Source organism: Carcharodon carcharias, chromosome 32 (assembly GCF_017639515.1).
Source record: "Carcharodon carcharias isolate sCarCar2 chromosome 32, sCarCar2.pri, whole genome shotgun sequence".
NCBI classification, from domain to species: domain Eukaryota; kingdom Metazoa; phylum Chordata; class Chondrichthyes; order Lamniformes; family Lamnidae; genus Carcharodon; species Carcharodon carcharias.
The window spans coordinates 7,917,516-7,935,407 of NC_054498.1; the positions used below are offsets into that span (position 1 = coordinate 7,917,516).

At 38.5% G+C, this 17,892-nt stretch overlaps 1 protein-coding gene across 2 annotated transcripts in view; it reads right to left on the reverse strand.

Annotated features, from left to right (window-relative positions):
- peak1 (pseudopodium-enriched atypical kinase 1) overlaps positions 1-17,892 on the reverse strand; it is a 205,507-nt gene that overhangs the window by 13,466 nt on the left and 174,149 nt on the right. Inside the window, exons 6-9 of one of the 2 annotated variants that reach the window (XM_041178382.1) lie at positions 13,233-13,322; positions 10,013-10,206; positions 6,303-6,377; positions 1,710-2,491 (exon numbers count right to left, since the gene is read on the reverse strand). In XM_041178382.1, coding sequence (XP_041034316.1) covers positions 1,710-2,491; positions 6,303-6,377; positions 10,013-10,206; positions 13,233-13,322 — 1,141 coding nt within the window. The remainder of the gene's footprint in view (positions 1-1,709; positions 2,492-6,302; positions 6,378-10,012; positions 10,207-13,232; positions 13,323-17,892) is intronic. The other variant, XM_041178383.1, reaches the window with a different exon arrangement.

Here is a 17,892-nt window from a genome sequence, read left to right on the forward strand (position 1 = left end):
ATTTGGACATGGACTGCTTCAGTATCTGAGGAGTCGCGAATGGTGAACATTGAGCAATCATCAGCAAACATCCCCACTTCTGACCTTATGATGGAAGGTCATTGATGAAGCAGCTGAAGATTGTTGGGCCTAGGACACTACCCTGAGGGACTCCTACAGTTAATTTGGATATTTAAAAATAAAAATAACTGTAATTAAATATACAAGATAGTAAACAAGACTGTAAAGTTGAATCACAAAGAATAAAGGTGGCATGGAAATAAAAATTAACTGTAACTATCCTGAAAGTCACAAACGCAGAAACACATCAGAAAACTGAATGGACTCAGTGCAAGTTGGGTATGGCAGAATAAGCTGAGGTAACACCTGAGGCATCAACTTCTAAGGCAATGCTGAAGCTAATAGAATATCTTCAAGGTTTGAGTACATAGCTAAGGCTTAAAGCACTTTAGAAGTTTCGGTCTGAGGAGAGCACAGAAGGAAGATGGCCTAGGCAAAACTTTGTAGGAATAAGCAGTTGCCAAGCATCCAAGGAAGTGGAAACTATAGATATGTACTCAAGACCACCCTAGACAGAAATCCTGATCTAAGCTGCCAAATCCTGTAACCAACAGCCACAGTTAATGAGCCTAAGTTTTTAAATAAAGTTGCATCTTTGCTCCTTTACTGAAAGGCACTTATCCAACATATGTAATTAATTATACCTAATCTTTGAATAATTTGACACTGCACTGCTTATTTTAAGTAATTCAAAATGCATGTGAATTCTCACAATATCATATGAGGTGGGGAAAAAAATCTCCCCTGCAAATGTGGAGGTTTGAAGCTAGTGGTGACTTTCCCAAAAAAAAAAAGCGGGGGGTGGGGGAGGCATCAAACCCATGGCATTTTTCTTATCCCGAGAGCTAGTCTGTTGAGTAGTAAGGCTTAGATGTCACTAAACGCATAAAGGGAGTGGATAGGAAATTCCAAACCATACCTGCTGCAGCAGTGCCCAAACTCCATATACACTAATACTGTCTACATTCTCTTTGTAAGGAAATCAGCATGGACTCGTTGGCAGAGAGATCATACTTTCCAAGCATGGTAAAATATACTGAGTTGCTATCACATTCATGTTATTCACTAAACTGATAAAATTTAAGTGCAAGGAGAAAGAATGGAAATATATAATTTAACAGGTCATAAAATACTTCTGGAGACTGTAGAAAGGCTGCCGACTACATACTCTTTTGAAATGTTGAACCTAGTTTGACATTCCTTTGTTCAATTTCATCCAATAACTGTCACCTTTGAACAGAAGCACGAGTTATCTTGCACTTTTGAGAGAAGCAGAAAAAAATGGAGTAGCTATGATTAAATACCAGAAGAGAGTAAAAGCTTTCTTTGGGCAATGTCCGAGTGGTGATTATTTACATGTGACAGCACGCAATACATTGACACAGCGGCAGAGAACAGGACATTCAGCCCACTGAGCCCATGCTGGTGTTTATGCTTCACACAAGCCTCTTTCCTCACCTCTTCATCTAACCCTAATCATCCATTCCTTTCTCCCTAATTTGTTTACCTAGTTTCCCCTCAATGACTCCAGAATTCTGAGATTCTGTCCAGCTTCCATGAAAGCTATAAATTTGTTACCTCGACTATGGCTTTTTGATGACTAGATTTTGGAACAGTAAAGAAAGGCAAGAATCATTCAGTGAGCTTACCTTGATTGCATATTGGTTATGGAGGTCCTTAGCATAGGATGCTGTGTAGTAAACTGCATCACCTGCCTCACAACAAGGTTTATCACTTGTCAGTCTGAAGTCTGACCAGTTGTCCAATCCAAAGCGAAGCTGGTTCTTTTGGCCCTCCATAAACTTGTCCTCACATTTAGCTGCCAGTTTCCGCAACGACTCTGCATGGAGATTTCGAATCTTCATTATCACCTCCTCTTTGTTCTCGATCCCTTTGTACAGTGCATGCCTTTGTGGCTTTTGAATGTTTTTACCAGGTCTCTGAGGAAAACGATTCTTCTCGGAGAGTGAATCCAAGCTATTTGAGCACCTTTCCTTACTGCTGCTCATGGTGAGGCTACAAGTACTGTTGACCGTTGATGATGCTCTAGCCTTTGCTGTTGACTTGCTCACCGCTCTTTCCAGTGAATCGCCTGACTCAATGTCACACATCCTGGCATCTGAACTCAGTGAGGAACAAGCACTTGATGCATCCCAGTTTGCATCCCCAGGATACTCTACATCATATAGTGGGTTTGCCAAGTTTACATTGTGCCCAGAATTTCTGACTTCTATCATTTTGTGGGCATAGTCCCTTGAAGTGGGATCAGTGTTTGCTCGGATTATGGTCTTCTTTGGAAGAGGTGGTGGTGTTGGCTGACTCTCCGACATGGTTTCCTGTTCTGTGGATCCCACAAATGCAATGGCATCATCCGAAGCTCCTTTCACTTGTCTTGGCTGCTTCAGGGGTATCATGTTGGCCCGCGATTGTCCTATGCAATCACATACAAAAATATTTAATAGTACAGTGAGACGACATATGCACTTAAGTGAAAAATTGTATTTTTAATAAAAGCACGTTTTAGATTGAACATCCCTTTTGAACACTAGCTTCAAATTTTTGAATATCATAGATCAATTTAAGCATTTAGCCTTAACAGGATTACAAATTAGCAGTTCTGATCAGCAAAGCTGAACGTAATTATAGTGCACTGGAGCCACAGTGCAATCATAGTTCACTACCCTGCTATGATTGTATGAAAACCTTTACACTTCAGACTTCGTCTCACTGATCCATAAATTGGCACCAAGCGAGTAGTAGCATTTAATGAAGATCTTAATACCATTAGATTATATACTGCTGTTAAACACATCATCTGCAGTCTCTGACTTCAATTTCACTGAGGCTTATTTTGAATTTTTTCCATTTTCTTTCTAAGTAGAGTGCAAGCAGTAGCGATCCTCTTTGTAGTACAGAGGATACATTTATTTTTTAGCCCAATGCATGCAGGTGTCAAAGGTGCAGTAAGATTGGTTCTTCCTGCCTTCATCTCTGGAACCAGTTTTAGTTACAGTTGTGATCCTAATGTTTAAGATTACTTGACTACAACTAGTTACATACGGAGCCAATTAAAAGGTGAGTTACGTATTGATTTTATATCATGATATCAGGTATGAAACGGGCATGGCCACAAAGGGATTATAAAGAATGTTTTGAGAGGAACAGTGAATTGGAGACGAAAAGTCAGGGTGGGTTGAAGGATTAAAGAGTTGATGAAAGCAACAAAAATAATAGATATACCCCAAAGCATGAAAAGTCTGGGCAAACTAAAGTCAGAAGCTTCACAAAGAAAATTGTAAATGCTTAAAAGAAAACAACTAAAATTATTTTCATAAAAATGTTTCTGAAAAACTACATCTAAGACGTAGACATCTGCATATATGGTTCACACTGCTGACATTTAACGTGATAGCATTTAATTGCTAAATGATCTTCCTTGAACAGAATGCGGCTCTGAAGTGATGTTTCATTCTCCTGTAGAATACGAGTAACCAACATTCCTCTATTCCAGTAACCAGTGTTCAGTGAAGCCCAGCATTTTCAAATTCAAAATTTCTACTGACAAAAGTTCTTACCTGATCCAGTTTGTATTAATATAAACGTTGTTCTCACAGGCATTTGCAATTAGACTATTATATATGGCCAACACATAGATGCAACATTTTCTACACTGCAAGAACTAGAGTGTAACCATGATACATGCTACTACAGCCATTAAATCAAAGGGCCCAAGACACTATTTTCAACTGTGGGACAGCAATTTCATCCATAGAAGATTTCAGCTACAATTTGTGTCCTTAATCAAAACTTCAATAAAATCTGAGATCAGAGGACTGCTTACCAGGAAGAAGCATATTTCTAAATATATTGGATGGTCTTCACAACATACAGCTGTCACTGATAATGGTGAAAATTGAATAGACTTCAAAGCCACCTCAACCCCTGAAAGGTCCAAATCTTTTAGTGACAGGTTTGGTAATCTGATTCTGAGCCAGAAAGAACTAGAGTATGGAAGATGATCAGCTAGCCTGTCTCATTAACGAAACCTTAGGCTGTCACTAAGAACTCATTGTTCCCATTCAGTTCCAGATGGTCCTACACCACAATGCTTCAGCAAGCAGAAAGATGTTTACTGTGCTCTGAACAGGTAATATTCCATTTTACCAAGTTAAACTCCATCAGTACACTCCTGCACAAATTTAAAGATTGTCTAATCCTTAGTCCTGCCAACAATAAACTCTCAGGAATAAGTAAGTGGGGTGTGTTCCTCTGGAAGAGAGATGTTCTCTTAAAAGTGTGGATTTCTCACAGTTGGACATTCAAACAAGATGCTCTCATTAAACACCAATTTATCATGATAAATACTTTGAATACAAGATGTAAAAGTGTTATTAATGTGTTTGGTTACTAATCCAGCAACCAATTTCAAAAAGCCTCAAGGTATTTAATTGGCACTTAAATTAATAATTCCATGTGATGTCATCAAGAAACAAAAACCACTTCCAAACCTCACCCACTGGATGATTCTCATAGTCAAGGTATATCAAGCAGATTTAGCTCAACCAAATAGTTTCTGTTCAAACTTCAGAATTACTCCAAAGCTAGGTTTATTTGACAAATACAGATTAGGAATACCAATGAGCAGCTCAACAGATGGCGGGGAAGGGAAGGTTTCAAATTCTTAGCATAGTGTGTCAAATTCTAGGGCATTAATACTGGGATGGCATTTACTCAATTGAAAAGCCATATTCATCTTCACTCATTCAATTAGGAATGAGTTTAAGCCAAGGAAGCAGGGAAGGGGGGGGTAACTGCGTGAGGGAAGGGGGTAACTGTATGAGGCAAAGCATTAGAGCTGAGTATGAGTCGTGTGAATATAGTATGGCGAGCAATGATGTATTGCCATGAATGTCAGAGCAGAAAAAATAAAATGGTTGACTGTAAGTGATAGTAAATGGGATCTACTAAGAATGTAGAGAAGAAACTTGCATGACTTGCATGCTTCAGGAAGGATAGGAAAGAAAAGAAATGGGTGGAAGGTCACTGTTTAATCAGGAATAATATATACATTGCTGAGAAGAAGGAACAGAGAATTGGCACAATTTCTTTGGATGGATCTAGATGACGGTAAAGGGAAAACGTTAGCCATAGGAGTATATTACTGACCATCACAAAATTAAAAAATGGATGTACTGTTATGGCAACTCATAAGAGACTGGTGCTGAGTACTTATTTATACTCATGAGGGGGTTTTGATTTAAACAAAAGCAAGATGCTGCAGATGCTGGAAATCTGAAAAAAGTTATTTTCCTGATATGAACCAGGGCTAATCTGTATATATTTGACCATTATTGAAGTACTTAAACAGTTGATGAGAAAACCCAAACTGGGAAGGTAATATTGATTTGGTCCTTACCAATAAGGAGGAAGTATAAGGAGAGGGATTTTGGAGAGTGGGGTGGGTCACAGGTAGATGACTGATTTAACCTGACAGTGGTCTGTACAGCAGCTACACTTAACTTGAGACAACTGAGACAAGCGGAAAAGCTAAAGAACTTGGTTTCACTTACTCTGGAGAAAAACTGGCTGGTGGGAAATATTCCAAATATTCAAGATTCTTAAAGGGATTGATAAATTGAACCCAATAATCTGTTTGCAGTCTTCAGAGATTCTAGAACCAGGGAGCACAGGTTCATACTTCAGAAAGAGAAGAGGCACTGACAGGTTAGATTGCTAAATGTAAAGGAAAGAAAACATTTGGAAAGGGTAACTAACTCAAGGAAGAGGTGGGGACAGATATGGTGGAAACATTTAAAGGCAGATTGGATAGGTTATTTGAGAGAATTGTCAATTGATAGGTACTGTATTAAATTTAGCCAAATCGAATGCAGAGTTTTCTGGTCACATACCTGACGATGTTTATTCTATGGTCAGTTTGCTGTACTGCATATGGATAATGACAGTTCATTTTAGTGAGAAAAAAACTATAATAGCAAATCATGAACAGTAGTGCAAAATAGCAAATCCCAATTCAAGTTATTCTTCTCTTCATGAATGTACTCTTTCAGGAATGATACTGCATCCACATTTCCAGATTCTAACAATTACGTAACCAAAGACATGCTTGCACTTCCCTTTAGATGTTCCCATCCTCCCTTTAGAGGATAGAAACTCACTAAGCAGTGTGAAGGTACTCGGAACGTAGCCGGGGCCAATTACAGTCCCCCCGCATTCCTCCTCACCTGTGGCCCTCAGCAGTGGCGTAGTTCCATGCGTCTCTGAGCCTCCATCCACAGCCCGTCGGCTCTGGGATTTTGCTGGAGTCACGATTACATACATATAAAAAAGAGAAAAATACAGGAGAGAGGAAGAAAGACAGGGAGAAAGAGAGCAAGATTGGGATTGTGAGACCCTCAACAAAAAGTTAGTAACTGATGTACAAATTATCACTCAGTTAATCTTACCACTCAGCACTGCCACTTTCTGCACCAGTACCTCACAAGAAATGTTTTTATTTTTAAATCCTGACCCAAGCGATACCCCTAGGATGAATATTCATGCTGCAATAATTTGAAAATTGTTCAGGAAGACAATTGCATTGTGATGGGGCTGCGTGTGATGTAATCATCGTGCATCAGCATTTGGTCAAACTATGTATTACTAAAAGCGAATTTTTGACAAAAAGGATCCCAAATTTTTTTTAAAAACTGTTGATAGACAACTGTAGGAATTATTCAGTAAGCAGAGAAAATTTCATTTGTCAACATGAAAAATGTCAAAAATCTCAGGGCTGTTGTGGAACAAACTGAGAAACTCATTCCTGGAATGACTGCAACCAGCTACTGTTCTGAAATGAATTTCATCCACGGGAATGAATGTCACTGGGTGTCATTATTTTGGAATTGATCCACATATATGTAGACCAACGCCTGATGGATTCTTGATGCAACTTACCTTCTAAAAGGTTCCTTCAATGACTCAGCATTTGCATCATCTGGTGTGATTTTTTCAGAACGAGTCAGTGAAAATGTTGGTTTCTGCCTGGTATCTCTGCAGAGGCAACTGCATTCCGGACACAACCTAGCATGTGATTCATTGTGTCAATTCACCATCTCCATTCTAGCTAGGCTATGATGGACATATTATTGACATTAAATTGGTCAGAAGTATGCATCACAGGAGCAATTTGAGCATGAATAAGGAGCTACTTCATCAATCATGTGAAGTAATGTGTAGAGTTCAATGGGTAATCAAAATGGAAAAAGAATCCAATTGGATTATTTCTGGATCCTTTCGTTCAGTTCACAATAAGTAGTATAATTATCCACTGACCTATCGAGGTGGCTTCAAGCATGCTTGCTATTTGCAAAAAGATCCCAACGCTTATGAAAATAGTACTCAAAGTTTTTTCAACTCAGTTTAGCATTTTAAATATGATTACATCACCTGGGGTACATAGATGATTGTGTGTGGCCATTTTAAAAATAAGCATAATGATCATCAGGGTCAGTAGAAATCAACAGATAAATGTGTTGTTTGCAAAGTAACATTTTCTGTTAGAAAATCCATTTCCCACAACTGAAAATAAAAATCAATATACAGCAATCTACAATTATATAGCACATTTAACATAGAAAATGATGTACATCCCATGACATACAGAAGGATCAAAGAAAATAAATAGGTAAAAGTCACTGAACAATTGAGAGAGAATGAGGAAACGTGACCAAAAACTTGGCTGAGATATTGAACTGAGCAGACTTCTAACAGATAGGAGAAATGAAGAGAAGGAGGGCTTTTGAGAATCAGTTCTGCAGTACTGCTTCTATAGTCAATCAAGGCTCTGTCACCAGCAATGGGACAAAGCTAAGCGTGGAACATAAACGGCCTGAGTTGAAGGTTTGAGGAGTGCTAGGGTGGGTATAAAGCTAGAGGAAGTTAAGATAAAATGAGTTAGGCCATAAAGGGGTTTGAAGGCAAGAAACAAGATTTTAAATTCAATATGTTGGGTGACAGGAAACCCACATAGGTCAGAGAGGACTGGGGCAAAGTTAAACATAATTTCACAAACTACAATTGCACATTTATTCAAGATAGCAATTAGGTTAAAACTGGGCATTTTAATCATTCTACCATACACCTATAATATAGCTTTGATGACATAAAGGTCTCTATGCACCTTATTGCCGTTTGTCATTGACAATATCTGTGCACTAAGATTGCCGAAATGACCATTTTGTCCGAAACAGCCATCAGCAAATCCAAATATCAACAGCTCAATTGGTAATGGCTATATTGAGTTTGGTGGATTAGTATGACAAGAAATTAAACTGTAGTCAAACAATTCCAAAACGTTAAGTAAGATCTTGTTTGGAAGCTGAAGACTTATTGATTTCAACTAGTAATTACCCTCGTCAGGAAGGATGGAGCAGGTGACAAATTATATTTCTTTTGTATCAAGTTAATTCCATAAAAACATGCCTTATAATGGAAGATTGGAACTGATTCAAACTTCACAATAGTAACAATAATTGGATACCTGAGCCAGGGAGGTCCACAGGCTTACTATTCAGCCACGCTGTCAGAGTTCACCGAGGGCTGATATTTTTCACTTGGCTGCAAAACACCTTGGACGTTCCAACAGGTTGGATTGTCCTGGCTGGCATAGCAGCAGGGCTCTAGCCTGTGTTCTGTGCAGTATTAACTTAATAAAGTGCCGTCAACACAGGTTTCTTAAGTTTTGCCTCCTGCCAGTTTCTGCCTAAACTCTAGATTTTAGATAATTGAAGTTTTCCTCTATGGGTAAAGTGTCTGCACTTCAAATAAATATAAATTCTACTTGTATGGCTTTATCAATAGCTGGATCAGGAGATTTCTGAACACGCTTACAGGTAGGTGTGTGTGTGACTGTGTGTGTGACTGTGTGTGTGACTGTGTGTGTGACTGTGTGTGTGACTGTGTGTGTGACTGTGTGTGTGACTGTGTGTGTGTGTCTGTGTGAGAGAGAGAGAGAGAGAGAGAAAGAAATACCCTCATGCCTGCAGATTTCTGTAGACCTTACTTATTAGCATAGGACAATTGTCAAAATTTATAAAGATCTGAAGTGTTCCCATGTTATTTACATAAGTTTGTTTAGCTTGGAAAAAAAAAATTTAAACTAAGAAAATCAGTAGACTGAAAGGCACATTTGAATTATTTTGTAAAAGTTAGTTTCTCATGACATACAGGGAGAGAAAGAAGAAAAAATTTAAAAGCATGCGCTATATCTGTGCTCGACATCTCCGAATCTAAGAATCAAATCAGCTTAAACTCATAATTCTTAAACAAAAGACAGCCTCCATAGCCTGCAAGAAACTGATTACTTCATACAGTTCTATAAACCAGAATACGATGAATGAAAGCTGAATCTGAAACAATGAAGGTATTCCTACTGTGCAGTTAACATGTTGAAAGTGCACATTCCTGCCATATCGCCCATAGCCTTTCTTTCCTCGCCCAGTCTCTACTTTGGTTTTTGAACACTGTTCAGCACTTTTTAAAGTATAAATGCACAAAGTTAAAATGTTACGGTCCTACCTTTAATTGAACACAGAAGTCGTCAAGCAACAAACTGAGAGTGGTGCGATCATGTTGGCCCTTTTTACACGGTACAGCATTTGATAGGGCGTTTAAGCTTTAATCTAATCTCTTCCTGTTCGCTCTACCTAAACAGGATTGCCCACATTACAGCTGCATTCCTCACTCTGTAACCTACAATACTTACTGGCAGCCAGCAGGGACACTCGCATCAATTAAACATTGTCTCACACATACATAGCTAACAGTCCGAGGCCTGACTGATAGATTTTAAATCAAGTCTGGAAGTTACAACGAGACCAGAGCAAATAGAAAGGAGAAATCAAATCCTCTTCCTCCACCCACAACCTGCTCCCCAACTGCTGTAGTCTCTTACCCAAATTACTGTAAGTAGCACTGCTGATGCTTTCGTCAGCAGACTCACTGCCCATGTCTTTTTCGTCCTGAGATTCTGTGCTGACCAGCATCAAAGTTGTTGTACCAGGTGGCTCTTGGTTCGCTGATGCTGATCTTTGAACTTCTGATACTTGTGGTGGCATGTCTTCAACGGTCATCTCACCCGGAAAGCTGCTGGAATAAAAATTCTTTTCCTTCAGTGTTCATAATTTATTAAATGTTCATATATAATTCTTGGTCTAACAAAACTGGGGCACTTATCTTGAATACTGCACTCCTAAAATATTCCTTAATTTTAACTCAACAATTGTTGAAAAAAAATGCACAGCTCAGGTACAGTTAAGCGGAGTACATGTTGAAATTTATTAAGTAAAAACTTGCAAGAACTTGTTAGTTCAAGGATCCCTGGGCAATTTTAGCTTCATTTTACAGTCTCTTCAATTAATCTTGTTCCAAGGCACAATCCAGTAGAACAGGTTTCTTTAAATCTTGTGTGTTTACCCTTATTTAGCCATACAGAGTGTAAGTCCTAATTTGAAATCCATAATTTATTTCAATTTCTACAGGGCGCCATACCGCAACAAAGGTTTATGCTTAACTAAGGTGTGTCCCAATTGATAGCCATGAAAGCCTTTGGTGTTTACACTGCATTTGGTCAAAGTGCCAACAACTTGAACTAAAAATCTCCATGAGCTCTTAAGCCCCGAAAAGCACAATTTTTAAGATCATTCCTGGGACAATTTATTCTTTTATTTTCAGCCACTCATTTAGGAATCTATTTGAAATTGTTCAGTGCAAATTGAATTGCAACTTCTAAGTTTCAAGTCAGCATAACTACGGCAAAAGGCACCATGTTTGTTAATGTACAACAGCTCCCACTGCCTTAAAACAAAATTTTCAACTGTTAACTTACCTACTCAAGTCACTCACACAACTCCCCATTGAAACAAGTGTTTTGAATTTGCTTCTCAACTTCATAAACATGTTTTGAAAGCAGCTGATTAACTTAGAGCTCTAAAGCTCTACACACAGTGATATCATCAGCCAGACCGTCCTATCTAAGGCTGAAAATCTGCCAGCATTCTCTACCTATAGTATTTTGAGGTCACTAACTGAGTCAGACTTATTAACACTTACAGAGCTGCTACGCTCAACTTAATTTCAAAGACTCCCATTCAGTACAGTTAGAAAATAAAATAAGGCATGTGTTGGTACCTAACTAGGAAACTCTTAACCAATTGCTGCAATCCTACTTTTAAGTTCAAATGCATGTAATGGAAATGCTTTTCCAACTACAGTCATGGTTTTTTTTTGCTAACATCTAGCCCATGCAAAAACAAATGTGCCTGTTAGACTAGTACCTGAAAATCAAATTAACTTTTCAGTTTTCCCAATAAGCAAACATAAAACAAAATCTACAAAAAAATATAAATTGTCTTTTGCTCCCTCTTATTTTGGAAGCTGTTTTCTTATTTACCCATGTCTCTCTCTGTAGTACTCCTTTTCTCTTTCCTCTCATCCAACTCACTACAATCTCCCCCAATTATGAGAGAAACAGGCTGTTTGATCTATGGCCTAGAACCGCTGTTAAGCACATTAGGTGATTGATATTTCACACACTGTTCCTTTGGGGTAGGGGTGACTATCTACACTCACATATGACGAATGGGCCATTTTGGCCACGTACCTGACAGAGCCGTAACTCACAAGAAGATATCCAAAGAAGAGGCAGCACCTTTAGGAGGGGAATGGAAACATTTGGGTGGCAAAATAATTTGGAAGTAGGAAACAAAATAAGCTTATTATACAGTTTCACAAATCTACAAAAACAAACTTCACCTTCCCAATGCACTGGTTACCTGTAAAAGGTGTTGCAGCAATATTTGTTCTGCAGAATTCCTTGTACTCTGTGGTTTAAAACTTCATAATATAGGAGTGCATAATTAGGGAAAAACAGCCAAAGCAATGGAGACTATTCTAGCAGAAATAAAGAACTAACAGTTTTGGAAAGTAATGAGATAGAACAAATGAACTTGTATTTATAGTCTTTCACAACTTCAGGACATCCCAAAGTACTCTATAACCACTGAAGTACATTTGAAGTGAAGCCACTGTTGTAATTTGGGAAATATGTCAGCCAAATTTGTGCACAGAAAACCCCTACAAGCAGCAATGAGATAAATGACTGGATAATCTGCTTTAGTGATGCTGATTGAAGGATAAATATTGGCATAAATATTATGGGGAAAAGTTCCCTGCTCTTCTTCGAATAGGACTATGGGATATTTTATGCCCACTTGAGAAAGCAGACTGGGCCTCAGTTTAACACCTCATCCAAGTAACAGCACTTCTGACAGTGCAGTGCTCCCTTAGTACTGCATTGAAAGTGTCAGCTTCGATTCTGTGCTGATTTCTAGAGTGGGGACTGAACCCACAGTCTATCCAGTTGGCTGGCACCTATACAGTATGTGTTGTAAATACAGGAATCCAGGAATCATATACTTGTTAACCTATAACTTTTTACGCTATATTGAAAGGCGTAACTCAGGTCAGTGCTTAGTGAAAGAGTAATTTTCTCTTATCTTGATAAGATTGCCTGATTTTGATATGTTCCATTTTGCTGCCACTTTTCGCAGCTGTGAAAAGTCAAGATGTCCCAAATAAAACAGGGAAGTTGAGAAGTAGGGTGTATATTGTATACATAATTATCAAAACATTTGGACTAATAGTTGTTTACAATTATCCATCAACAAAATTGATTAACCACAGTCAAGGTTTCAAGTTTACCATTATTCTAATTAAAATATATGAAGCTATTCAGCTTCCAGCTATGCACAATGTTTCCACTAAGCTGCCTAGATGCATGGCTATCCTGCAGTCTGGAAGGCACTGTGCGGGCCCTGCTCTGCGATAAATACTCTGTGCAACACCACACGGAAAAATTTAAATCAACCATGCACTGGAAAAAATGGCCATGCACAACTAAGTTTTAAAGCAAAGATTGACTACAGACAACATATGCTTAAGTATCCATTAAAAGAATTACTTTAATTTGACCGAATATTGAAAGCTAGTCACTCTGAATGTGATTACAGCTGATGATTGACATATTAATCACCTCATTCAAATAAATACTGTGCTCCTCTCCTTGCTACTATTTCACAATATACAGAACAGAATCATATTAATATTTGTCATACTTCTGCAATAGGAAGTCACACTGACAGAAGTTAAGTTGTATGTTCATGAATCCATGTTGAGTTCTTTGAAATTTCGGTGGAATTAAAATTCTGTAGGTATAATATGCAACATGATAACTAAGATGTTTGCTCCATTCAGTTGGATACATAAAATGAGCACATTCCCATAAATTTAATCTCAGATCATGCTTCAAAAACAAATGAAAAGTTGAACTGCAAATCCTCATTCCACGCTTTTTATTTTCCCACACGTGCAGCATCATGTCACCAGCAATGTGTTAATATTAACATTGATTCACTCACTGTATCCTAGTGACGAAAACAATTAGACAATGTAGTCATTTCTGGATCATCTGATGCCACCACAACAATGCACGCAGGTTAAAAAAAAAGAGATAGGCTTCGACTCTTGGGCGATCAACAGATTGAAAGCGCTAGTTGCCCAGACATGACGGGATCAAGAGGAGTGGATTTGTTTCACGGCCTCGGTCTGATTTAAACAGAACCAGTGAGCCACCCACCCCAAAGCAGCTTGCCATATCAGCGCAATATTGAGTAGCCAACAGCGAGGTTAGTCCAGAAGCAGGGGTCGAGGAAACTTGGGGTGGCAGCAGACCAGATTATTTCTGGAGCCCAGAGGCATCCCTGCTCAACTACAATTTGCATCCATATAGCACCTTTAACAAAGTGTCCCAAGGTGTTTCACATATCAAATTAAAAACTTTGTTACTGAGCCACATTAGGGAAGAGTTTGGTCAAAATGGTAGGATTTAAGAAACATCTTAAAGGAGGAGAGGTAGAGAGATGGAGAGGTTTAAGGAAGGAATTCCACAGAAAAGGACCTAAGCAGCTGAAGGCACGAATGCCAATAGTGGAGCTACATAAATTAGGGGATGTGCAAGTGGCCAGAATTGAAGGAATGCAAAGATCAGAGAGATAGGGAGGGGAAAGGCTGCAGAAATATTTTAAAACAAGGAGAATTTTCAAATTTAAACAAGGGGCAAAACAATTAAACTGATGCTCAGTTCAAAAGAGCAGAAAAGGATGTGCATTCTGCTATCCCATTAATGTACATTTACAGTGTAACCAATAAGACATTAATACAACAAACATTAGGTGAGAAGTTTACTTACCACAAATATAGTTTGCTTTTGCCTTGTTTCTACCACATTTCCCAGCAACACATTTCCTTGCTAGATTAGCAGTATTGCCCAAACCTCTGGCAGCTTATGCATTTCAGGTGGATGGGGGTGGGTGGAGGAGATACTGGAGTAGTGATCATATCTGATTCTCAATTGTTTACGCTAATTCTTTGGCAGTCTAGGAACATTTGTGCACTGGGCTGTAGAAACATTTTCTGCTGATTCAATAGATTTGGGGTTATGCCAGCCAAGAGGAAATCGGAGGTAAGTTTGTCAAGGCATTTTTTCTTGCAGACTCAAATGCTGCTTCGCACATAAAAGAATTTCAAATTGTCAACTAAACATTTCACAAGAACATGAAAAAGTCGCAAGACATTTTCACCATTCTCTTGATGCTACAGAAAATAAATACTGAATAATTTCTAAAACATTTGCTGGTTGTTAAGAATGGCTCCCAGCTAGCTGTATCCCATCCCAAAATACTTCAGGCTCAAATTTGTTCAAGATTACAGTATATATTGTATCCAAGTTTATACAGGCCTCCAGGAGCCCTTTTATAGAGCTCTCCTATTGTATTGGTAGTGCAAATTTAAAGAATTCAACAACGTTTTGGGACTGGATGCTTCTACCAAACATATTCCTGATTGAGAAGATAAATTACAAGAGGGAAATATCCTTGGTCTTGATGTGCTGAGTCCACACGTATTAAAAGAAATTAGGGAGGAAATAGCAGAGGCACTGTTTTATATAAATTCATGAGAGAAGGAATAGCACCAGAGGACTGGGGCACAGCTAACACGAAACCGATACACTAAAAGGAAGTTAGAACAAGTCGAGGGCACAGTAGATCAATAAGCTTAATCTCAATGTTAGAAAGGTTAATGAAACCCTTACTCTAACATGTAATAGAAAAACAGCTAGAAACCGAAAATAAAGAGTAATCAGTATGGATTCCAAAGAGAAGGTCATGCTTGACAAACCTTATTGACCAACCTTTGAAATAGTAACAGAAAGGATAGATGAGGGTAATTTAATAGACCCAATATATTTTGGATTTTCAAAAATCCCTCCATAAGTTATTGCATGGTGAACCCATGACTAAAGTGAGAATATGTAGAATCAGCTGAATATGCTGAAGGAGCAGAAAGGATAGAAAGCTGGCTACAAAACAGAAAACAAAGAAAGGATCAAAGGTAGTTACTCAGATTGGTAAAAGATAATAAGTGGTAAACCACAAAGATCAGTCCTGGAACCTTTGTTGTTCACTATTTACTTAAAAGGAATTGAAAGTACGGTTTCAAAATTTGCAGATGATTTCAAGTTGAGGGAAAGACTGTGGCAAAATTGCCATGTAAATGGAAAATGAAATTCAATACAGGTAAATGGGAGGTGCTACATTTTGGTAGGAGAATAAGGAGGCCACATGCTACTATGGGGTAAATGGGGGAGTGGAACAGAGGGATCTGAAGGTACAGATACACAAATTTCTACAACAAGGAGTTGAGGCAAAAACATAGATGAATTTGAGAAGTTAGGTAATCACATAATGGAGAAAATAATAGAAGGATTTGCTGATGGGGTTAGGATGAAGGCGGTTGGGAGGAGGCTCACGAAGTACAAATGCTGACATGGATCTGTTCGGCCGAAAGGCTAAGTTTCTGTGCTGTAAATACTTTGTTCTACTTTGTATACAAAAAGGCCTTTTATAGTCTATCAAGCTTACTGCCTCCAATAGATCATATACAATTTATATGATAAACTTTCCCCAATTTCCTAAATGAGGCTACAAACTAAAACTTCTGAGAACATCTGTGAAATTTCTTCCTGATCCTGGACATAACAGAGTACCCCAGGATATGCATTTAATATTACTTAATCCTGAAATACTGTATTACTCAGATGACATTGTTAAATTCAAATTGGCACAGAACCATAGAACTTCATGCCATTTGTGTTCACAACCAGCTTGACAATGAAGCAATAATCAGACTAGACAAGATTTTGGAAACCATCTCATGATCTTAAAGAAGGGGCAGTGAACACCGTCAAGTTCCGGTCTCGCAATGTCACGAACAGGAACTATGGTCTGCCACTCTCGTTCAGGGCTTTACTGGAGAAGAGTTGCACAATGTCGCTGGGAGGGGAGCTAAACAAATGTCTCCCACAGGCTGTCTCTAATCAGTAGTTTCAGAGAACTGGTCAAGGAAATAACAGTTGATGAAAAATACTTTGTACAATTTAGGATTGTATTTAGTATTGGCCAACTAAGGATAAACCTCTCTTTTGATCATGCCATGATTAGATTTCAGAGGTTTGAAATAATTAAATTCCATGATCAGGATCACTCTAACCTCTTTTCCTTTGGAGATGCAATGTATAATGGTACTTCTTGTGTGGATGTTCCATAGCTCCATGCTATAGACCATATATGAAATACTAGCTAGTTATCACTAAGAAAAGTAGTTCAGTCCATTTACGATTAGTATATTTACCTTAGCAAAATTCATTTATCCCAAAAGATCTCCCTGAACCTTATCCCAACCAAGAAAGTGGTGTAATGGTAATGTCACTGGACTAGTAATCCAGGCTAATGTTAGCTAGTGGAATTTAAATTTAATTAATAAATCTGGAATATAAAGCTAGCCTCAGTAATGGTGACCATAACAGCATCACTGATTGTTGTAACACTCATCCGGTTCACTTTAGGGAAGGAAACCCGTCATCCTTACCCACTCCGGCCTCCATGTGATTCCAGATTCACAGCAATATGGCTGACTCTTAACTGCCCTCTGAAATGACCTAGCAAGACATTCAGCTCAAGGACAATTAGGGATGGGGAACAAATTCTGGCCTTGCCAGTGATGCCAACATCCCATGAAAGAATAAATAAAACATTGGCAGACAAACTGAATGTTGGGAATACTGCAGTCTAACCAGGGAATACAAGGTGAGCAGTAGCCCTGGAACTCATCTCCAATTTATTCCTTCCTCTCAGCAGGAAAATGGCTATCAAATTTGTCCCCATTCAAAATGAGGAACTCATTATTTTAGGAGAGAGCAATAAAGCACAATGAGCCCTCATTAGTGAAGAGCATACTATATAAATTTACTATAACGGCAAGGTTAAAATTATAACCTAAAATTCTCTTCAAGAAAACTGAATAACATTACACAGACCTAAAACATACCAAAATACTTAATAGAAGCAGAAACAATCCAAGTAGTAATAGCAGAAATTTAGGGAAGAAGGCCAAAGGCTTGTTCAAAGAGATCAGCTTTAGGAGACTTCTAAAAGTGGGGACAGAAGTAGCTAGCCATTTGGGTATATGAAAACAGCTCCAAATGCAGGGTGCAGTTGCCTGCAACTATTAGTAGAATGGAGGAAAGGAAATGCAAAGGAGTCAATCGCTAACAACCAGGAAGTTGCAGAGGCCGGCTGGGTATAACAATAGAGATTCAAAGGACAGAAATGTTGGGGGAAACAGGACAAAGCAGGATGTGAGATGGGCACCCAAAGT